The 23,576-nt window shown below is 44.1% G+C and overlaps 1 protein-coding gene across 9 annotated transcripts in view; it reads left to right on the forward strand.

The window, feature by feature from the left end:
- The window catches only part of DNAAF11 (dynein axonemal assembly factor 11), a 73,705-nt gene extending 53,195 nt beyond the window's left edge, over positions 1-20,510 (forward strand). For 6 of the 9 annotated variants that reach the window (XM_069599872.1, XM_069599873.1, XM_069599877.1 and 3 more), the window contains 2 exons: positions 14,275-14,360; positions 20,110-20,510. In XM_069599872.1, coding sequence (XP_069455973.1) covers positions 14,275-14,360; positions 20,110-20,287 — 264 coding nt within the window. In that variant the 3' untranslated portion in view covers positions 20,288-20,510. The remainder of the gene's footprint in view (positions 1-14,274; positions 14,361-20,109) is intronic. The other 3 variants (XM_069599874.1, XM_069599878.1, XM_069599880.1) reach the window with 1 other exon arrangement.
- The last annotated feature ends 3,066 nt before the right edge of the window (positions 20,511-23,576 follow it).

Raw genomic sequence — 23,576 nt, forward strand, 5'->3', positions numbered from 1 at the left:
TTATTCCCTGTCAGGTTTTCTGAGAGTTTATGCTTGTCCTTTGATATATTTTCTTAAATGTGTGGTTAGACTCACTGGTATGTCCATAAACAGTCTTATGGTCATCAGCCTGGGAGTACCTGGCACATAATCTCATTCCAGGCCAGTTTAACAAGATTTAACTGAGATTTTGCATTCACAGGGAAACGTGCATAGTCATTCAATTAAACTCCCATCTAGATTCTCAGCTGACAAGTTCCAGGAGCACTCCAAGAATATGCTTCCTGATTTCCTTTGGGTGTTCTTTCAGAATAATTAACTGAGATTAAAGAAGGTGCCATCTGAACTGAACAACAAAATATATTTACAGCTTCATTCGGTGAACATCCCACTTGATTCTGCTTTATTGAGCACAGGAGACAAAGGTCACATATTAGAGGTCAATATTACAGACCATGATTCTAGAAAACAGTCTCAGATGCCCTTTCCCTTATTATTTGAACATGTTTCTCAGTACTTTATCTCTACTCAAATATGCTTGTGATATGCCCAACATAAACTCAGTTTTACTCTTTGAATGTTAATTTCAAGATGGTCTAGAGTGAGGGCCACCTGGTCATCTTGCTGGGTTTTTCTGTTCCATGCATATTTCTACTCTTGTAGAACATTCTTTCTCTTCCTCAGCTCATTCCTAAAAACTTGCAGTGCTGGAAAAATAGAAGCATCAAAGGATGATTTCCACATACTCCAAACATCATATCTTTCCCCACTTGGCCTCCTTGGCCATCCTTATCCTATGAATGAACTCTCTGTGTTCTATCTGAACTCTCCAGATATGTGTTAGCTCCTATTTCCACTTGCCTGTGAAAGGCTATTTTTCCATTCTGACAATTCTCTCTTCTGCATCTTCATTGAATTTTCTCCACACACAACTGATATTAGAAAACATGCTAAAATGTCTCCCTTCTCCAAAATAAAACAGTACAAAATAAAAACATTCCCCTCTACTTAACTGTTCTGACCTGATTCACAGCAAAACTCTGAAAGAAGACATCTATATTTTCTGTTCCAATTCTTTTCTTACAATTTCTAAAACTAACCCTAATGAGGTATTCATCTCTTCTCCAGTTTCCCCACCCCCATCCATGAAACATCTCTTTTTGAGGTCTCTAGTCCTCTCTATGGAGAAGGCAATGGCACTCCACTACAGTACTCTTGCCTGGAAAATCCCAGGGATGGAGGAGCCTGGTAGGCTGCAGTCCATGGGGTCGCTAAGATTCAGACACGACTGAGAGACTTCACTTTCACTTTTCACTTTCATGCATTGGAGAAGGAAATGGCAACCCACTCCAGTGTTCTTGCCTAGAGAATCCCAGGGATGGTAGAGTCTGGTGGGCTGCCATTTATGGGGTCGTGCAGAGTTGGACACGGCTGAAGCAACTTAGCAGCAGCAGCAGCAGCAGGATCTATGTGACTAGATCCAGCAGTCAGCCCCCTTCCTCTTCTTCTCTGACCTTTCAAGAGGTTTTTATACCATTAATCAGCCCCTCCATTTTTAAACAGCTGTTCCACTGGCATTAGACACACCACTTTGATTGGGTTCTCTTCTTAGGTCCTGCTCACTGGATGGTCTCTGCCACTGGATGCTTCTTTGCTGGTTCTTTCTCCTGCCCAGGCCTCTGAAAGTTGGCATATCCATCATCAGTCCTGGAACCTCACTTCTCTTCTCTACACTCACTCTCTACATAGTCTCATGACTGTCAGTAACATCTCTAGAGCTCCACCATCTGCTAGTTGCCAAGTAGGTCATTAGGAGTGACAGTCACACTAAAGAAAATTTAGGAATATAGACTACATATTTTAAAAACATTTTGTCAGTGATGAGATAATGAGCAGTTACTGCCCACTGATCGAAGGAAAGACTGAGAGAATAAACCATGCTTTCAGTGACCACACAGGGATGAGAAGAAAAAAGCCAAAGTCAGAGCCTAGCAGGGAAGCCAGGCTAGGTGGGCTCTAGGAAGCCATGTGCATTTTGAGATGTGACTCCAAAGGATCGTAACCCAGAGGAAGGTGAGTGAGAAGCCAGCCAGGCCTGAGAAAGTCTCAGCCTGTCTAAACAGCTATCGAAATGGCCCCCAAACTAGGCCGTGAACTTGAGTGACAGTAGTGAGTACCATCCACACATGCCTGGCAAAACCCAGGCATCTAGACGTTAACATCATCTATAGACTCAAATTATAGGTAGATAGGTAGTAGGTAGATTTTTTTTTTTCAAGTAAGTATTCAGCCCACACTGAAAATTAAATGAGGTGTTCACAGAGACTTGAGTGGGATCCCAGTAGTAAGTTAGTCGGTGTTTTGGAATCTGACTACACCAGTTTCCTACTCTTCCTCCTTAAGGGAAACCTGAGAGTCCCAAAGTTATTGCTGTTCAGTTGCTAAGTTATATCGAACTCTTTGCAGCCCTATGGAGTGCAGCATCCCAGGCTTCCCTGTCCTTCACCGTCTCCAGGAGTTTGCTCAAACTCATGTCCATTGAGTTGATAATGCCATCCAACCATCTCATCCTCTGTCATCCCCTTCTCTTCCTGCCTTCAATCTTCCCCAGCATCAGGGTCTTTTCTAATGAGACAGCTGTTCGCATCAGGTAGCCAAAGTATTGGAGCTTCAGCTTCAGCATCAGTTCTTCCAGTGAATATTCAGGGTTGATTTCCTTTAGGATTGCCTGGTTTGATCTCCTTGTTGTCTATTAAATTGTGAGACACAGACTCACATTTGACCTGTAAAACACTTTTTAAAATTTGTGGCCTCCCTGAAAGTGGAACCTACCTGAGAGATATCAGTACAGTGGTTTATTTGAGAAGTAAGAGCATGCTGATCAGGAAATAGGGGAGGGAGGCAACCAAGAGAAGTGCCAGCAACCCCAGTGGGGAAGCTCTGGGAGACTGTGCAGAACACGTTCTTGTTGAGTCTCTTGAGCCATGTCCAACTCTTTGCAGCCCTGCAACTGTAGCCCACCAGGCTCCTCTGTCCATGGGATTTCCCAGGCAAGAATTCTAGAATGGATTGCCATTTCCTTTTCCAGGAGATCTTCCCAACCCAGGGATTGAACCCTTGTCTTCTGCATCTCCTGCCCTGGCAGGGGCATTCTTTACCACTGAGCCGCCAAGGAAGCCCATGTGCTCTGTGAAAGTGTAAGAGTTAGTTGCTCAGTCATGTCTGACTCTATGTGACGCCATGGACTGTAACCCACCAGGCTCCTCTGTCCATGGGATTTCCCAGGCAAGAAAGCTCGAGTGAGTTGCCATTTCCTTCCCCAGGTGATCAAACCCGAATCTCCTGTGTTGGCAGGTGTATTCTTTCACCACTGAGCCCCCCTGAGAAGACCGAAAAACACATACTTCAGAATAACTCTACCTAAGGGGTGATGGAACTGGGACAGTAGTAACCAACCCCTGAGAATGTCTGGTTGACGGCTGTTCCCTGTTGTGGGAGGCGGGGAGTGGGGTGATGTAAACTCGGCAGCACTTCTGAACTATCACTGGCCCAGAACAAACAAGAATAATCTTGAACTTGTCCAAGTAAATGTAGGATATTTCCCACTGAGACGACGTCTAGTAACATTACAAAAGGATATTTTCTTTTCTTTCAAAACGCCATTATCATTCTTGATGTTTGTCCTAACCTAATAAAATATCATTTTCAATTTTAGGTTGTGTGTGTGGATGATCCTCCACGGGGAACTGTCAGATAAGATTGCACTTTTCAAGTAGGAAAGAATTTTGAAGGAACTGTTTGATATTTAGATTTGTTCTCCTTTTATTTCAAAGCCATGAAACTGTGTGCAACTGTCAGTATTGATTGTACATATAAATATCAGTAATTATACCCTTAAAATTTTTCCTCAGCTTGGGTATCTTTGGAATCAAAGTCAATATTCTTATCCTTCCTATTTTTCTGATCAGTTTTTCAAAAATCTAAATTTTCTTTGCTGCCAGTTATCTTTATTTAAGATAGAAGGTATGTCAAAATAGTTGACTTATACAGGTATTTTTATCTGTTCAAAGATTTTAAAATAATGTACCAATGATAATTTATATATTTTCTGATTAGGATTAATGACCTTTTTAAGAGAAAAAGAAGTAGCTTGTATTCTTTAAAGGAGTCTTTTTTTAACGGGTTCAGTGAATTATGTGCCTTTCTTAGTGAAGTCAATCAGAACACAGTTAACAAATCATGAAGTTGTTAAAATGTCAACAGTAAATCTGGGTACATATATTAACTTCCTCTAATGCCAGAGGAAAATAAAAAAGTCTTATTGATCCTGAAGTTTTATATTAAGAATATTCCTTGCTAGGAATTTGAACTTTGCATATTTAAATGTTCAACATCAATATTATAGATAATTGATTAACATAAATGCCAGAAATATATAAGAAAGTGAACAATATACAGGTGTCCATTTCTTCTAAAGTTGAGATATGTTTTGCTAGATAATGATCTGTTTCAATTGTGAGGGACCTCACCCAGTAACTGGCTCAACCCCCAAATCAAACAACTGGCTTATGTCAAGGCAGGTTGGTATCTAATGGGCATAGACAGTTTGGAAGTTTTATAAAGAAAAAAAAGTAGAGTCATTTTTAGAAACTACTTATGAGGCATGGGTGAAGATGTTAAGTGTGTGTACTGAAGCAAAATGATAGCGGAGGAAAAACATACTGCACCCATAAATAAATTATATGGAAGTTATTAATATCAGATGAGGGAATTATTTAGCATGTTTGGCTTGCCACAATGTGGAAATAAGGTGCTAGAACTCAGAAATGGAAAACGTTCTGCAAAATTCTGAAAAACTTTAGACAATGAATTTTTAATGAATCAATTAAAATATTTATTCACTTTATCAAAGATTTATTATAAGCACTTAGTATAAAGCCAGGCCACCAGGCTCCTCTGTCCATAGGATTTCCCAGGCAAGGATACTGGAGTGGGTTGCCATTTCCTTCTCCAAGGGATCTTCCCTACCCAGGGATCAAAGTCCATGGGGTCACAAAGAGTCGGGCACGACTTAGTGACTAAACAGCAAGATGGATAAAGTACAGTGCAAATTGCTGTGGAGCGAAAAATAAATGAGAGGTCCTTCTTCCAGTTTCCTCCTTGTTGAAGCCACTGACCCAGACCAGCCCTTTGCCTCAGCTTCTAAGTCCCAGTCGCAAACAAGCTCAGACACTTGTTAAGTAACTTAGCTTCTCATTCTTCTGCTTAAACTTGAAATGATGTTACTAACTCAGAGACAACTGTCATAGTCATAACTATGGGAGTCTTCTATGGTTCCCTAAATCTCTCCTTCACTGCTGGACCCAGTGCAACAGGAGCCAGCATGCAAGAAGCTGCAGCCCATAACACCCCTGCCTCTTCCTCATTTGTAGACAGAATAGGCAGGAAGAAGCAGCTCCAGGAGTCTGCTCTTAGTTCTAACCTGTTGCCATCCATCACTTATTCAAATATTCTGTACATGTTAATGAGTACCTCCAGGTGGCTCAGTGGTAAAGAACCCGCCTGCCAATGCTGGAGACGCAGGGATCCCTGGGTCAGGAGGATCCCCTGGAGGAGGAAATGGCAACCCACTCCAGTATTCTTGCCTGGAGAATCCCATGGACAGAGGAGCCTGGAGGGCTACAGTCCATGGAGTCTCAAAGAGTCGGACACGACTGAGCGACTGAGCACACATGCACTGTGCGCTAGGCACCTAGGGTAGAGTCTTGGAAATGCAAAGAAGAAGGGAGAAGTGTGCTGCTTAGATACCTCAGGGATATCTGGCAGAGTGAGGACCGAGGGTGCTATCTTCCTGCTGTGTCACGCTGAGCTGAGGACGTAATGACAGCGCAGTGGGGCCCGTTCCCCTGTACCCATTACCGTCCTTCACCCACGGGTCAGTCCGGAGACACAGTCATCTCTCTAAGGTATTATTCTCAAAGTCCATAATCTTATAGAAGTAGCTTTAATTATTTTGAGTGATGTTTCAGAAGGATTCAAAAAGTCATTATTGCCTTGAAGGAAGTGGTGTAGGTGATACAAAAAGGACAATTATTTGATTTATAAAGATTAGATTAAAACATGAAAAGGGGAAAAGTATGAACAGGGAGAGCCTACTAATATATACTTTTTATTACACAACCCCCCAATATATATATTAGTTTATTCATGTTGATATTTAATATAAAATGTTTTTAGGGAAGTTACATAGAATTAAATAAAAATATGTAAATGACAAAGCATTACAGAAGTTAGGTGCAAACAAAAGTCAATACAGTTACATGGAATCAGAAAGCATGAGGAAGGAAACATTAAATGCAGAAAATCTGTAGGGAAGTTAATGGTTGTAAAATTGGTTCTTCTATCTTGTTTATAAGACTCTAAAAGACAGGAATATATAAAGAAAGGAATGAATGAAGCTGTATTAGCTGAAATCTAGCAAAATTAGAGTGGTTATGACAAAATTAATATTGGATATGATAAAATTTAAAGCACAAAAGTATTTAATGGAACAAAGATTATTCTATAGTAACAAAATTAGTGTAAAATAAAGATTTAACTATATTTATTAGACTGTACATTATATAAAATACAAGTTCTCCCTGGTGGATCAGTGGTAAAGAATTCACCTACAGGAGATGCAGTTTTGATCCCTGGGTGGGGAAGATCCCCTGGAGAAGAAAATGGCAAGCCACTCCAGTATTCTTGCCTGGGAAATCCCATGGACAGAGGACCCTGGCGGGCTACCATCCATGGGGTCACAAAGAGTCGGACATGGCTGAAGTGACTTAGCACGCACACATGAGTTTAATAGCATAACACTGTTGGGACTTTCCTGTTGGTCCAGTGGTTAAGACTTTGCCTTCCAATGCAGTGGTGAAGGTTTGATCCTTGGTCGGGAAGCTACGATCCCACATGCCTGGCAGCCAAAAAACCAAGACATGAAACAGAAGAAGTACTATAACAAATTCATAAAGACGTTAAAGAATGGTCCATATCAAAAATCGTTTTTTAAAAAAATATATAACACTATTAAAATGTTAATCTGTACCTTTGTGCTTGTCCCACAATTGAATTTTCAAGCTGTTGATTACATTTCCCTCTGCGGATTCAGGAAGCCAGTTGGCCCACATTATGTAATTTATTAGACATATTTTGGTTCTTACAGCTTTTCCATTAGTCATCCCTAAACACACTTTGTACAAATGAGAAAGAAGCTTGAAGTTAATGAGCATCATTTTCTAGAGAGGAAGTAGCACTAGGGCTGCAGATAGAGAAACCGCACTCTACTATTTCAGTACCTTGGACCTCTGAACCTACGGTCCTCTGCCCAGAAAAACTAGATCTCCTATCAGAAGAGTTTCTCCTGCTCTTCATATGAATATTGATGTTAAGATGAATGTTGGTAATAACATGAGTGTTGGTGTTGATATTTTTCTCACTGCTGATTTCTTAATTCCCCCTAACTTTTAAACCTAAAAGAACCTGTGAAACTAAATGAGCTGAAAATAACTTTGAAAAATAAGCAACACATTGAGATTCCTGTACACAGCAAACTCCCATGAAGAAAAGTTCCAAATTTGTGATGCTATTTGCATTTCCATAAACACAGAGAATCTCTGTCTGAGCTTATTATTATGGGACAAATAACAGTGTTAGAAATGGGGGTACTTTAAGACTCTAATTATGCATATGCTCCCATTCTGATTAGTGCGTTTATAGCACAAAGCAATACAAAACCTGTGCTTTTGGCTCCAAAGCTTTTATTCTTAAAGTTGACATTTTCATGAATTTTAACTAACACTGGTTTCATTTGATATAATTGAAAAAAAAGTTTTCTTAAGTGCTCAGATGCCACTGCTCCACAGGAAGCAGACTCTGAGACAAAGATTCTCATGCAAAATGTTTGTTAGGGAGCAGCCTAGGGATCCACTCCTGTGGGAGGGAAGGATCAGGACTGGGAAGAGGGAGAAGCTGAGGGGTGATGCTGGCCTGTCAGAGGCCCCAGCTGATGCCACAGTGAGCTCTGGGGCTCACATGGTCCTTTAGAGTCGTCCTGAGTCAGGCTAAGGGAGCAACCTTATACCCCACGTTGACCAGAGAGACGGAAACATAGGCTCCGGGTTCTCACACTCAGTGCCGGGCCCCAGGCATGTCAAGGAAGGACCAGAGAGTTCCAGAACTGAAAAGGCCATGTGGTCAAGGCCCACAGATAAATTAGGGGTAACTGGTATGGGTAGATGACCTTCACTCCTATAGAAGAGTCGAGCAGCCCACAGTTGGGTTTGGGGCTAACTCGGCTTGGTCAGTAGAAATTAACATTAACAGAAATGGTATGGACCTAATAGAAGCAGAAGATATTAAGAAGAGGTGGCAAGAATACACAGAAGAACTGTACAAAAAAGATCTTCACCACCCAGATAATCACGATGATGTGATCACTCATCTAGAGCCAGACATCCTGGAATGTGAAGTCAAGTGGGCCTTAGAAAGCATGACTACAAACAAAGCTAGTGGAGGTGATGGACTTCCAGTGGAGCTATTTCAAATCCTGAAAGATGATGCTGTGAAAGTGCTGCACTCAATATACCAGCAAATATGGAAAACTCAGCAGTGGCCACAGGACTGGAAAAGGTCAGTGTTCATTCCAATCCCAAAGAAAGTCAATGTCAAAGAATGCTCAAACTACTGCACAATTGCACTCATCTCACATGCTAGTAAAGTAATGCTCAAAATTCTTCAAGCAAGGCTTCAGCAATACGTGAACCGTGAACTCCCTGATGTTCATGCTGGTTTTAGAAAAGGCAGAGGAACCAGAGATCAAATTGCCAACATCTGCTGGATCATGGAAAAAGCAAGAGAGTTCCAGAAAAACATCTATTTCTGCTTTATTGACTATGCCAAACTCTTTGACTGTGGATCACAATAAACTGTGGAAAATTCTGAAAGAGATGGGAATACCAGACCACCTGACCTACCTCTTGAGAAATCTGTATGCAGGTCAGGAAGCAACAGTTAGAACTGGACATGGAACAACAGACTGGTTCCAAATAGGAAAAGGAGTACGTCAAGGCTGTATATTGTCACCCTGCTTATTTAATTTCTATGCAGAGTACATCACGAGAAACGCTGGACTGGAAGAAACACAGGCTGGAATCAAGATTGCTGGGAGAAATATCAGTAACCTCAGATATGCAGATGACACCACCCTTATGGCAGAAAGTGAAGAGGAACTAAAAAGCCTCTTGATGAAAGTGAAACAGGAGAGTGAAAAAGTTGGCTTAAAGCTCAACATTCAGAAAATGAAGATCATGGCATCTGGTCCCATCACTTCATGGCAATAAATGGGGAAACAGTGGAAACAGTGTCAGACTTTATTTTGGGGGGCTCTAAAATCACTGCAGATGGTGACTGCAGCCATGAAATTAAAAGACGCTTACTCCTTGGAAGAAAAGTTATAACCAACCTAGATAGCATATTCAAAAGCAGAGACATTACTTTGCCAACAAAGGTCCGTCTAATCAAGGCTATAGTTTTTCCTGTGGTCATGTATGGATGTGAGAGTTGGACTGTGAAGAAGGCTGAGCACTGAAGAATTGATGCTTTTGAACTGTGATGTTGGAGAAGACTCTTGAGAGTCCCTTGGACTGCAAGGAGATCCAACCAGTCCATTCTGAAGGAGATCAGCCCTGGGATTTCTTTGGAAGGAGTGATGCTAAAGCTGAAACTCCAGTACTTTGGCCACCTCATGTGAAGAGTTGACTCATTGGAAAAGACTCTGATGCTGGGAGGGATTGGGGGCAGGAGGGGAAGGGGAGGACAGAGGATGAGATGGCTGGATGGCATGACTGACTCGATGGACATGAGTCTGAGTGAACTCTGGGAGTCTGAGTGAACTCTGGGAGGCCTGGCATGCTGCGATTCATGGGGTCACAAAGAATCAGACATGACTGAGTGACTGAACTGAACTGAACTGAAAGATGAAATAAAGTGAACACTTCAATGTCTTGGTTACACTAATCGTATCTCAAGTACTCAAGCACTCCAGGGTCAGCCTGGAACATCTCCATCATCAGAGGACGTTCTCCCGGGCAGCACTGCTCCTCCACACGCTGCCACCCTGCCTCTCAGAGGGAGGGTCTGCTGCCCCCCATCCCAGGAAGAAGTGCCAGTTGTCATTACCCCAACACCTATAACCTCTTCTGTTCCCCTCAACTGGGAAGCATCTCTGTTTAGTCTCCTCAACTCTTTCTTTGCCCTCTTATTTGACATTAATGTGGCTTAATAAACCAGTGTGTGTATGCTCAGTTGCTTCAGTCGTGTCCGACCCTTTACGACCCCATGGGCTGGAGCCTGCCAGGCTCCTCTGTCCATGGGATTTTCCCAGGCGAGAATACTGGAGTGGGTTGCCTTTTCCTTTTCTGGGAGAATCTTGCTGACCCAGGGGTTGAACTGCAAGTCTGCTGCACTGGCGGGCGGATTCCTTACCACTGGGCCACCTGGGAAGCACCTTAATGAACCAGAACTGGCATCAGTAGAAACTGAAAAGGATTTCCATTTCTTTAAGAATCAGCCAGGAACACAGGGGAAATGTTTGTATCCATTACACTAATTCAAGTAGAGAAAATAAAAAAAAAAGTTTTCACATTAAAATAGTGTAAACATGTCTACTCTGCCACATTAACATTTGAAAATACATCATGGGCCAGCAAGAAATGAATGGAAAACAATGAAATTGGCAAGAAATAGACTTTAAAACATAACAAATATACCATTTTAAGATTAGCTTCCTCCAAAACAAATCTCATTTGATGATAATAAAAACCTGCTGCATTGGGCAAACCTTTGCATAAGTCACTTCATCTAATTATTTAGTGAACATTGCATTGGTGGCTTTTGTTGTTGGTTCTTCCATGGTTTTCTTCTACAAGTTTTTGCTATGCAGAATATACCTTTTTAAAAAATGTTTCAGAAGAAACTCTTCCAGCCTTGTAATTTCCTGTGTTAGGAACATGCAGCTCTCGTTGTTGTTGTTGTTTTCCTCTCTTTTGAAGTCTCAGAAAAAGTCTGCCCATTACACAAACCATCGGTGATGCTTGAAGGTATATTTTCCCTAGTGGGATGTTCAATACATATAATGAGAGGGTGGAATTTAAGCAGATCTTTTATTTCTTCATTGCACATAGGCCCTCCCATGAGATCTATGGGAAGGGGGCTGAACTAAATCACACGTACACAAATTGAATTTTTATAAAATATGATAGAAAAATATACAACCACACTATCAAAAAAAAAAAACTGGTCTATATACCAGCATGAAATTAAAAGACACTTGTCTTTGTAAGAAAAACTATGACCAACATAGACAGCATATTAAAAAGCAGAAACATTACTTTGCCAACAAAGGTCCATCTAGTCAAAGCGATGGTTTTATCCATACACTAGTCATGTATGGATGTGAGAGTTGGACCATAAGCTGAGCACTGAAGAATTGATGCTTTTGAACTATGGTGTTGAAGAATACTCTTGAGAGTCCCTTGGACTGCAAGGAGATCAAACTAGTCAATCCTAAAGGAAATAAATCCTGAATACTCATTGGAGGGACTTATACTGAAGCTGAAGCTCCAATACTGTGTCCACCTGGTGCGAAGAGCCACCTCATTGGAAAGGACCCTGGTGCCGGGCAGGAGGAGAAGGGGATGGCAGAGGATGAGATGGTTGAATGGCATCACTGACTCAATGGACATGAGTTTGAGCAAGCTCTGGGAGTTAGTGATGGACAGGGAAGCTTGTCATGCTGCAGTCCATGCAATCACAAAGAGTCGGACACAACTGAGAGATTGAACTGAACTGAACTGTCATACCACCACAAGGAGATGGATTCCCATCAAGGACACTAAGGACACTCACCTCCCTGAGTCTGATGCTACAGCCCCCAGACTAGGATGCATTGCTTCGTTTGTTCATCCACCATCCATGCGTTGAAGCATACATACGATGAACAATGGGCTGGGCTTTCAGGGTTCTGAGCAATGTGGCTCACGCAGCCAAGAATCACTGGTGAGATGGGAAACACACGACCTATCTATCAGTTTGATTCAGTGTTCAGCACACCAGTGCAAAGGTCTAGTAAAGACTGGATTGGAGAATCTGGTTGGGGGGTGAGGCTAACCCGGGGTCTCTAACTCCCTCCCCAAATACAGACAATTAGTCCAGCATGCCTGCCTGGCCAACAGATGGGAGCGGAGCTGGATCCAAGCCTAGTGTTTTTCCTTCATCATCAGTTGCACAGATCTGATCACTGCTGTGCGGCAGGAAGTCTCAGGCAGGATGGGGAAAGGGTGGCTGGTGGCGCTCACCTTTCAGAGGAGTGACCCTGCCCGCCAGTGAGATGTGGCAAGTAAATGAAGCATCCCGTCATCCAAGAGAAGGAGCTGGTGAGGGTGGAGGAGAGAGGAATGTACACCCACCCCAGCTCGCCCTCTTCCTTGAAAAGGAAGGGCGGAAGTCCCCCACCGTGGTCAGTGGACCAAGGAGAGGAGTTTTGACTTGTTTCTTTTTTCCCTCTCTGCCTGCCAGTAATCCCTGTCTCATAGGAAGATTGGCAGGTGGGGGCTAAATAAAACACATGCACAGCCAGCTCAGGTGGGCATGTGCCCAGCAGGTAGCCTCCTCCTCTCCCCACCCTCCCCCGACAACACTGTTCTGTCTCTGAGCTTCCTAAGGGAAGGTCGTGGGTCTGGGTGCTCGCTGCTGGAAGTTTGTTGAATTAAGTCACTCAGTCATATTTATTGAGACCTTAACATGCTTAGCCTTGAGCTTATTCAGTTTAAAAACTAATGGAACTACAGAATTTTTCAGATGGAGAGGAGTCCCTTACAACTGATTTTATCTAATTCCCTCACTTTACAGTGGAAGGAGGCGAGGTCCAGTGAGCTTCCAGCTCAGACCATTTTCATCCACAGCACATTCACTGGGAGCTCCATAAAGGCAGTGTCTCTGTCACCCCCATGTCCGCAACACCCCCAAAAGTGTCTGGCATGCATGGGGTTGGCTCTCAGAAAATATTTGTTAAATGAATGAATTCACTCTGTCCCCCTGCTTGGCCTTGGGCAAATGAAGTGTAGCCTGTAGCTTTGCAAGACTAACATGAATAGTTACAATTTGTGGTCTAAGTAGTTCCCCCCTTGTCCAAGGTTTCCCTGTCCTTGGTTTCAGTTATGCACGGCCAACCGTCCAAAAATATTAAATGGAAAATTCCAGAAATAATTCATAAGTTTAAAATTGTGGGCCATTCTGAGCAGCATGATGAAATCTTGCACCATCCTGCTCCGTCCCACCCAGGATGTCAAAAATAATCCCACTGATTCCTGAGTCAGTATCTGCCTTGGTTATCAGGTCAGCTGTGCTTGGGTTCAGGCCACACCTATTTTATGTAATAATGGTCTCAGAGTGCAAGACTGGTGATGCGGGCAGCTCAGATATGCCAAAAAGAAGCTTTCAGGTGCTTCCTTTAAGTGAAAAGGTAAAAGTTCCCGACTTAATAAGGAAAGAAAAAAAAAACCCATATGCTGAGATTGCTAAGATCTAGGGTAAGAACGAATCTTCTGTCCATGAAATTATGAAATGGAAGAACTCTGTGCTAGTTTTGCTCATGTACCTCAAACTGCAAAAATTATGGCCGCCTTGCAGGAGAGGTGCTTAGTTAAGATGGAAAAAGTATTAAATTTCTACAAGTGTGTGACATACAATATATTGTTATAATTGTTCAATTTTATTACTAGTTATTATTTTTAGTATCTCACTGTGCCTAATTTATAAATTAACCTTCATCACAGGTATATCCATAAAGCAGGAAACAAACATACTCTATGTAGGGTTTGGTGTGTCTGTGTGTAAGCATGCATACTCAGTTGTATCTGGCTCTTTGTGAACTGTAGCCCACCAGGCTCCTCCGTCCGTGGAATTCTCCAGGCAAGAATACCAGAGTGTGCTAGAGTGTGTTGCCGTTTCCTCCAGCAGGGGATCTTACTCTCTGTGGTCTCAGGCATGCCCTGGAAGTCTTGTAATGTATCCCCAGGGATGGGGGGACTAGTGTACCTTTCTCATCCGCATGTAGGGGCTTAAAGTCAGAGTCTTTCATGGAATATATAGTGAAAGTTTAAGTGTTTTTGCATTTGGGAAACATATAGTGTATATTTTTGAAGATGTATCAGAGAGAATGTATCACGGACTGTGCTGTGCTTTTATTTTCAGGTGGGCGAAGTAATCATAGGCTGTCAACGAACATCAAAGCCCGTGAAAAGCACGCCGGACAGCAGCAGAGAGCAGACAAGCAAGAGGTGCCATCCCCGCCCACCCCCACCGCCCAATCTTTAGCTTTGTTTAGAGTTCTCGCCATTGTCTTTTTGGTGGCTAGAATGCACCTGCCCACCAGGTACAGTGACTGAACGTTTAGAAAGGATTCATACCCTGAACGTTTACTCCCCAAACTTCAACTCTTGATTTGTAGGGCTCAGACACAGATCTGTGCATGTCTAGGTCCCCATTTCCCATGATACTAATAGAAGTGGCAACATCTACACCACTGACATCTACACCACTGACCAGGCACTTGCTTCCTATGAGGCCAGTCTATGTGCTTTACCCATGGCAACACATTTAATCCTCACAAGTTTTATCCTCAGTTTGCAGACAAGGAATATGAGGGAGGGAGGCTGAGTGTGGCTGAGCGCTCTGCTCATGTTGCCTCTCTTTTATGACCCCCCTGTCCTGTCGTAGCATCCAGAGCTCTCAGGGCTGCAAACACTGAGAGACCCCATGTGTGCCCTCCTGTCAATCATAGGTCATCTTCCTGCCTTGGCTTAAGCTTCCTTCCCTACAGGACCCTCACCCTCTCAGGAGAATTTCTAGTAGTCATGTGAGAGTTGGACCATAAAGAAGGCTGAGTGCCCAAGAACTGATGCTTTCAAACTGTGGTGTTGGAGAAGACTCTTGAGAGTCCCTTGGAGAGCCAGGAGATCAAACCAGGCAATCCTAAAGGAAATCAACCCTAAATATGCACTGGAAGGACTGATGCTGAAGCTGAAACTCCAAGACTTGGGCCACCTGATGAGAAGAGCCAACTCATTGGAAAAGACCCCGATGCTGGAAAAGATTAAAGGCAGGAAGAGAAGGGGGCGACAGAGGATGAGATGGTTGGGTGGCATTATCAACTCAATGGACATGAGTTTGAGCAAGCTCCAAGAGATGGTGAAGAACAGGGAAGTCTGTCGTGTTACAGTCCATGGAGTCGTAAAGAGTTGGACACAAATGAGTAACTGAACAACAATATTCCCCAATGTCAGAAAGCCTAACGATTCCCAACTGAAGATTCTAGCTCTGCCCCTAGAGACCCTCGGAACAATGCCCGCCCCCCACAAGTGGTGACAATCCTTAGAGCATTTCGAACAAAGCTCTCATTCCTTCTCAGTTCATCCTTGGAATGAACATCTCAGCTCTTTCAACTTTCCTTCTCCTTTTCAAGATTTCCAGACTCGTACCATCCAGATGGCAAAGTCTATTTTGGACCCAGGCAAACTATCTTTGTGATACAAATGTATATGCCAGAATTATCACTATAAAAATACCTGAGCAGGAGCTGTATTTATGTCTTGCATAATACAAGCAGTCAGGCATTCTTATATTCAAAGACAACTGTCAAAGTTTTGTAGAAGTTTTCAAACATGCGGTTTGTTTAAACAACAGGTATGGAGCTGAATTCCTTCTGAAAAGCAGGTTGCTGTTTTAAACCTTGGGAAGCTACTCTCATGCTTCCCAGCTTATTAATTTCCATTTCAGATCATTGTTGTTCAGTTGCTAAGTCATGTCTGACTCTTTGTAACCCCATGGACTGCAACACTCCAGGTTCCACTGTCCTCCACCATCTCCCGGAGTTTGCTCAAATTCATTTTGAATCAGTGATGCTCTCTAACCATCTCATCACTTAAAGAGATTCAAGGGTATTAGGACTCCTGTGAATCTTCATGGTCATAATTAAGCCCCAGCAGCATCCCTACTTGTAAAAAATCTGAATCTAATTTATGAGGAATCGCAGCGATTGGAAACCAAGTCATTGTCAACGGTTTGGAGCTGGTTTTCAAGACTCCAGGCTAACTGTCATCACCATGATTATGCTTGATGATTAGAAATGTCTTAGCACAATTGTTTATAGAAGGAACTCCTGCAGTATTTTCACAAAGCCTTTCTTTTTCATTTTTGTTACTGAGAAAGGATCACCTCATGTCTGCTCAGGATACGTCTATGGGAAGGTTGTTTGTGGTGCTCTTGAATCATTGACAGAATTCATTCTTCCCATTATATCAGCCTCTGATTGGGCAACCCATGACCCAAACAGCCACCTATAAAGGCTGCCCGTGGGCGTGAGGTCAGACAGCTTGTTGGTTTGGAGGAAAGGCCTGCACAGGGCAGGACACTGGGGGCGGGGGTCAGAACAGGCCCCTCAACCCCCTCTCAGCCTGGGTGGTCCCTTCCTCATGGGGTGGAGAGAGTTAGTGGAGGGAGTAGATCGAGGGGAGGAGGGTTTTGTTCATTGGACTAGATGGGATCAGGTCTGGGGAGAAGGTCACGGACCCAGTGAAGCCTTGTGGTCCTGGGACGACTTCCTCAAAGATGGGTTTATTGAGTACTAAGCGCCTGCACTGAGCTGTATGATGCTGTGCATTATCTTTAATCTTCAAAATTACTACAAATAAATCCTCCTCCTGTTCCTAACATAGCGAGGCTCATAGAGATGGGGTCATTTGCCCAAGGTCGCCAAATTAGTAAGTGAGTGGTGGATCCAGGATTATAAAATATGGCCCATTCTTGGGTTTGCCTTCTTACTCTCCTCATGGTGTCTTTTTTTTTTTTAATGGACTTTTAGCCCAGTCTTAGGTTCACAGCAAAATCGAGTAAAAGGCACAGAGATTTCCCAAATACCTGCTTTCCCTACAGTTGCATAGCCTCCTTCATTATCCACACCCTACACCAGAAGAGAAGGTTTGTTACAACTGATGAAGCTGCCTTCCTGCATCATTATCACCCACATCCAAAATTTGCATAAGAGCTCAGTCTTGGCGCTGTGTGTTCTTTGGATTTCGACAAATATGTAACAGCTTCCCAGGTGGCTCAGCAGTAAAGAATCCACCTGCCAATGCAAGAGAAACAGGTTCAACCTGTGGGTTGAGGAGATCCCCTGGAGAAGGAAGTAGCAACCCACCCCACTATTCCTGCCTGGGAAATCCCTTGGACAGAGGAGCCTGGCGGGCTACAGTCTAGAGGCACAGAGTCAGACAAGACTGAGCAACTAAGCAGCAAGAGTAAACAATGACATGCATCCACTCCTATAGTGTCACGCAGAGTAGTTTCACTGCCCTGAAAATCCTTTGTATTCTTTAATAGAGGACTCAATCTTTGATGTAGTTTACACCTGCTGATTTTAGACATTTTCTTTTTTCCTTGCATTCTTCCATAATACATTTATTCACGCCGTCTTCCACCTGTTCTTACTAGGTGCTAGAGGTTCTGGTCTGACGGTCAGGCGACGGATAAAACCTGCAGCAGGCATCTGTCTCTACAGGCCTCGATGTGAGGCGGAAAGCAGCACGGGGAAAAATTCCCTCTCCTCTTTATTTTGGGGATAAATGTGGTCCTTGAGTGCCCCAGGCCTTGCTGTTCACTGCTTATTACCCCCAGGGATTCATGAGTAATTAAAACCCTGCACACAAACCGTTCCTCAGAACATCTGAAGTTGGAGCCCTGCAGATAACTGAATACTAAGTTCACTGTTTATTACTGTGATCCAGAAACTATAGCCCAAGAGATATGCCCAGAATAGAGATGGGCTGCTTTTCTTCAAAGTCAAGGACAACATAATTATCATAGATGAATTTAGATATTTACTTAATTAAGCCATAGATATCACAGTCTGTTAAGTAAGAACAGAATAATTAAGAAGTAAAGCTATAGTTAATAACAACTATAATGTAAGTCTCTGAAAACAAACTCCCTGCATAGTTTATAGTGTATAATCTGGGACTTCAGAAAATGCCATTTGCAAATCCAACTTGTGTTTTTCTTCAGCAGGTCCAGGTATATTAATCAAAATACTTCCAACCCAGGGACTGAACCCAGGTCTCCCACCTTGCAGGCAGATTCTTATCCATCGGAGGTACCAGGGAAGCCCAGCCAAAGTACAAAGGAATCAAAAAGTCAGATCCTTTCAAGGGCTGAGCAGACTATAGACGTGAGGGGGAAGGGTTGCAAGAGCAAATGAATTTACACTTTACAGAGAAAATTGAATCTCCCTTTCCCACCAGTTTGTGTCTGCTGCAGGAATTTGGCCGGAGGACGTGGGTTTGGAACTCCTGGAGTAGACTGTGATTTTCTTTAACTGAAAGGGTTAGTTGCTCAGTCACATCTGACTCTTCTCAACCTCATGGACTGTAGCTGCCAGGCTTCTCTGTCCATGGAATTTTCCAGGCAAGAATACTGGACTGGGTAGCTATTCCCTCCTCCCCAACCTCCCCTGGTCGGGGACCTTCCTGACCCAGGGATCGAACCTGGGTCTCCTACACTACAGGCAGATTCTTTACAGTCTGAACCACATAGGTCAGAGCTAATTGCCTATTTAATTTCAGTATTTCACAGTAGTGAATTTTTTCTAGTTATTCAATAGCTATTTATTCAGTGAAGCTGTATGCCAGAGATATAAGGTGAAAGAGACAAAATCTTTGCTTCAAAGATGCCAGTCTGACAGGGGGAACAACAGATGGGCAGTGAGACAGTTACATCACGACGAGATAACTTTTCTATTGAGCACTACTCTGCGCCTCTAGATGTTCCCAGGAACCTTGTCTGTCTGCACAAACCACGGTATTGCTAATGTCTAGCACAGCTACTTGAGTGCTGTAGGCTCTTAATGTATATCTGTCAAATAACTGATTGCAAAATTATTTCAAAATCATCCACATCGTGGGGGGAGCTTGACATAACTGCAGCTTACTGGGTCCAACTCCAGGCCTATGGAGGAAATGGCCAGAAAAACAGTCCTGGGACTGTGTCATTTCGAGTTTTCTATATGACAGTGACCACGGGATTCCTTGGCCAGCAGAGGGGCTTCCGGCTTCCCTTTCACTCCAGCTATCGCCACGAGCACTGGGTGCACGTTCCCACAGGAGGGAAAGAACTGTGGGCTTGGCACGCACCTGAACTTGTAGTATGAATGTCCCTGCCAAACCGTGGGCTTCCCCGACGGCTCAGCAGTAAAGAGCCTGGTTGGCGCTCAAAGCCGGAGCACTGGGACAACCCTGAGGGATGGGATGGGGAGGGAGGAGGGAGTGGGGTTCAGGATAGGGGACACATGTACACTCATGGCTGATTCATGTCAATGTATAACAAGCACGACAATATTGTAAATAGCCTTCAATTAAATTAAAAAAAAAAAAGAACTGCCTGAAATACAGGAGATGAGGGAGATGCAGGTTCAATCCCTGGGTCAGGAAGATCCACTGGCAGAGAAAATGGCAAACTACTCCAGTATTCTTGCCTGGAAAATCCCATGGACAGAGGAGCCTGGTGGGCTACCATTCAAAGGGTTGCAGAGAGTCAAACACAACTGAGTGACTGAGCACGCCAACCGCAGCAGGCTGGATTGTCTGAAGCAGCAGGGTCTTAGGAGCCTGATTAGCTCCATTCAGGAGTGAAACCTGCCAGATGTGATTCTATTATTGCTCCTGGCTGTGAGACTTGGCCTACCGTATCATTTCAGTTATCAAAAAAGTCTTAGGTGAGCAGAGTCTGCCAACTGTCCTGTCCTCCAACTGCCTGTGTGTTAGCATGGCCCTGCAGCACCCTTTAACTCTTTATTTCTTCAAGGGTTGACTCCTGCTTCTACAAGGCTTGAAGCCACTTGAATCCAGGAACAGTCTCCTATACTCCAAGGAGAGTACTTGCTGATGTTTGCCAAACAAACAAATGAATGAGTGGAATCTACTTGAAATTTATTTCAAAATGATATCTCTGTTTCCTTTGCCCTTTTTGTTGTTCTAGAAGCCAGCAAATGGAGAAACTAGAAGTAGACCCCAGCAAGCGTTCCATCCCTGATGTGGCCAACATAGTTCAGGAGAAAACATACATGCCCAGAAGAGTTCGCCCTGAACCCAAAATTATACCAAGTGAGGAAGATCCCGGCTTTGAAGATAATCCCGAAGTGCCTCCTTTGATTTGAAATCTCAGGCCTCACTGCCTGTGACCTGCAAGACCCAGATCTGCTCCATACAGAGAGTGTGTGTGTATTATTTACGGGGTAGACACGGTTATTTTCAGTATTACTACTCCAATGCGTTAGCTTCTACTTAGTACATTAATATTCTAAAACCAGTTTACAATTAAAATGTGTACCTTCCAAATGCTGTATAATTTTTTTGTAATAAAGCATTGGTTAGTTAAAATGTTTAGTAAATCATAGAACAATTATAGAAACATGCTGATTGTAAATCCCAGAACCATGGACCTGGGCAGACAGATGAAGTCACGGGTTAAAGAAAGCACTGATCATTAAACCGGTACCTCTGCTTTATCTAGGAGAAGGCAATGGCAACCCTACTACAGTACTCTTGCCTGGAAAATCCCACGGACGGAAAAGACTGGTAGGCTGCTGTCCATAGGGTCGTGAAGAGTCGGACACGACTGAGCGACTTCCCTTTCACTTTTCACTTTCATGCATTGGAGAAGGAAATGGCAACCCACCCCAGTGTTCTTGCCTGGAGAATCCCAGGGACAGAGGAGCCTGGTGGGCTGCCATCTGTGGGGTCACACAGAGTTGGACATGACTGAAGTGACTTAGCAGCAGCTTTATCTAGAACACTATTAACTCAGTATTCCAGATACAAGATAGGAAAACTGTCATTTCTCTGATCATGACTTACTAGCATTTAAGCCAGACTCCTCCCCCAACTCCTCTAACTCCTCTCCCCCCTCCCCCACAGTACACACACACAAATCAACAGATACATAAGTAGCTACTGAGCCCTGGGACCGGCTCTGTTCTCACAGAGTTGGTGGTAACAAGGCAGTGAAATAGGCAGTGACAAAGCCCGCAGTCAGAAGGAAGTGGAGGTGCTCTTGCCTCCAGAACCAATGCTTCTAAACCAGCAGAGCCCAGAGTTGCAGAAACAGGAGTAAACGTGGCCTGTGAATCATTAGGGGTGTTAGTGAGAGGAACCTCTCGCATTTTGATACCTCAATCCCAGATCCATGCTCCTTGACCCTGGGAGAAACAGCACCACATGTTGGATAGTAATTCAGTCTGTACTTCACTCTTGGGAACATTATCTCACCCACACAAAGTATTATCACCCAGTTGGGCTTCCCTGGTGGCTCAGACGGTAAAGCGTCTGTCTGCAGTGCAGGAGACCCAGGTTCGATCCCTGATTTGGGAAGATCCCCTGGAGAAAGAAATGGCAGCCCACTCCAGTATTCTTGCCTGGAAAATCCCATGAACGGCGGAGCCTGGTAGGCTACCGTCCATGGGGTCGCATAGAGTCAGACACGACTGAGCGACTTCACTTCATTGGCACTGTAGGTGAGTCTGCAAAAGGCCACTTCAGTGTTCTAGCAGGCCAGCTGCTCCAGAGTGATGATGAATGTGGTGAGTCCAGTCAATTCCATAGATACAGGCTCCGGAGGCATGCTTCATTTGTTGTAACGAGTCCCCTGGTCAGAGGCGGTGCTCCGTGAAGTACTGTGGCCGTGAATGTGGCTGCCATTACGTAAACCCACCGATGGTGGTTTTGGCAGAAGTGCTATAGGGAAGGAAGGCAGATTCACATTCAGAGTAAATGTATATTCCAGTGAGAGCAAGGTACCGCTTCTTCCACAATGGATGGAAATGTTCCAGTGTAATCAACCTGCCAGGCAAAAGCAGGTGATGGATGGTCCCCTGGGGTTTAGTGCCATGTACGGGGTTCACTGTTGGGTTCTGCTACTATCGAATCGGTCACTGTGGCTGCAAATTATATGACACTCCTCCCATCAAGAGGTGGATTCTCTGATCTCTTGTCTTGAATATGGGCCAACCTTAGTGACTTGCTTGCGACCTGTAGCATAATGATAAAATGGTGTTACATGGTTGTCAAGGGTTTCCCAGATGGCTCGGCAGTAAAGAATCCACCTGCAATGGAGGAGACATGGATTTGATCCCTGGGTTGGGAAGATCCCCTGGAGAAGGAGATGGAAACCCACTCCAGTGTTCTTGCTTGGGAAATCCCGTGGACAGAGGATTCGGGCGGGCTACAGTCCATAGGGTCACAAAGAGTTGGATGTGACTTAGCGGCTAAACAATAACAACATGGTTATCAGGGCTAAATCAGAAAAGGCGATATCACTGCCATTTGATTCTCTTGGTACATTCCCTCTGGGGGAATCCAGATGCCATGTAAAAAGTCCAACTTCCCTGTGCTGGAGACGCCACAGCAGGTGTTCCTGCCCACAGCCCCAGAAGCACTCTCAGCTGATGGCGTCATCTACCAGACCTATGAGTGCGCCATCTTTGTCGTCCAGTCCTGGCCACCGTCTGGCTGCAACTGTGTGAGACAAGCCAAAGTGAGAACGGCCCAGATGCGCCTTCCTAAACTCTGACCCACAACACTGTGAGCAAAATAAAATGGTTGTTGTCATCCTATAGACATAGGGAGAGTTTGTCCTGCAGCAATGGCTACCGAAACCGGATTTGGCACCTGGAAGTAGCGCATTACCATAACTAAAACCAAAGACATACAGTCATTGCTTAAGGCGGTCAGAAGCTAGAAGGACCTTGAGGAGGTTTGTGACAGTTGGCTCCCTCCAGGAAGCAGACACCAAGAGAGAGAAGTGTGAGAGATATATCGAGGGTAATGGCTTAGAATGCTGAAGAGAGGGAGCTGGAGTAAGAAAGGCTTCAGACTTTAGGTTTTAGATGCAGGCTTGACATCCGTAAAATGAAGAGGGGTGAGGATGGAGGAGGATTGGCTAAATGGAGCCTCAGACCGCAATGCAGTGCTGAGAACATCTCAGCCAACCTAGCTGGCAGCTCCAGGGCAAGACGGCCCATGGAAGAAAGACAGGCATGTTGGACAGAAATGGCTGTGCCCGGCAGCCCCTGCCACGTTTAGTGGTTGCAGGGAAGCCAGGGAGAGGGAGATGGCCAAATCTGGAGAGCTGGAGTAGGTCTTGAAGGTGCTGCAGCTGGAGGCTGCGAGCTGTTTGCTCTCTACGTGGCTGATTCTCTCTAGGAGGAGCTGAGCAGCACCCCTCTGTGGCCGATGACAGAAACTCACCTCCTGGCTTTCAATGGAAAGAGGAAAATGCTCTTTAGTGCTTGAACAAAGGAGACCTTCCTTCTGTAGAGAAAGTTTAGCCAAACTGTTTCCTGGGGGTAACATGGAAAAATGTCCCTGATGACTTATTGGGGTTAGTGAAAGAGATTTCCAAGTAGAATGCCAAAAGTATCATCAGCTCGTGCCTTTTAGCTGCAAAAT

This window comes from Ovis canadensis, chromosome 9 (assembly GCF_042477335.2).
Source record: "Ovis canadensis isolate MfBH-ARS-UI-01 breed Bighorn chromosome 9, ARS-UI_OviCan_v2, whole genome shotgun sequence".
In the NCBI taxonomy this organism is placed as follows: domain Eukaryota; kingdom Metazoa; phylum Chordata; class Mammalia; order Artiodactyla; family Bovidae; genus Ovis; species Ovis canadensis.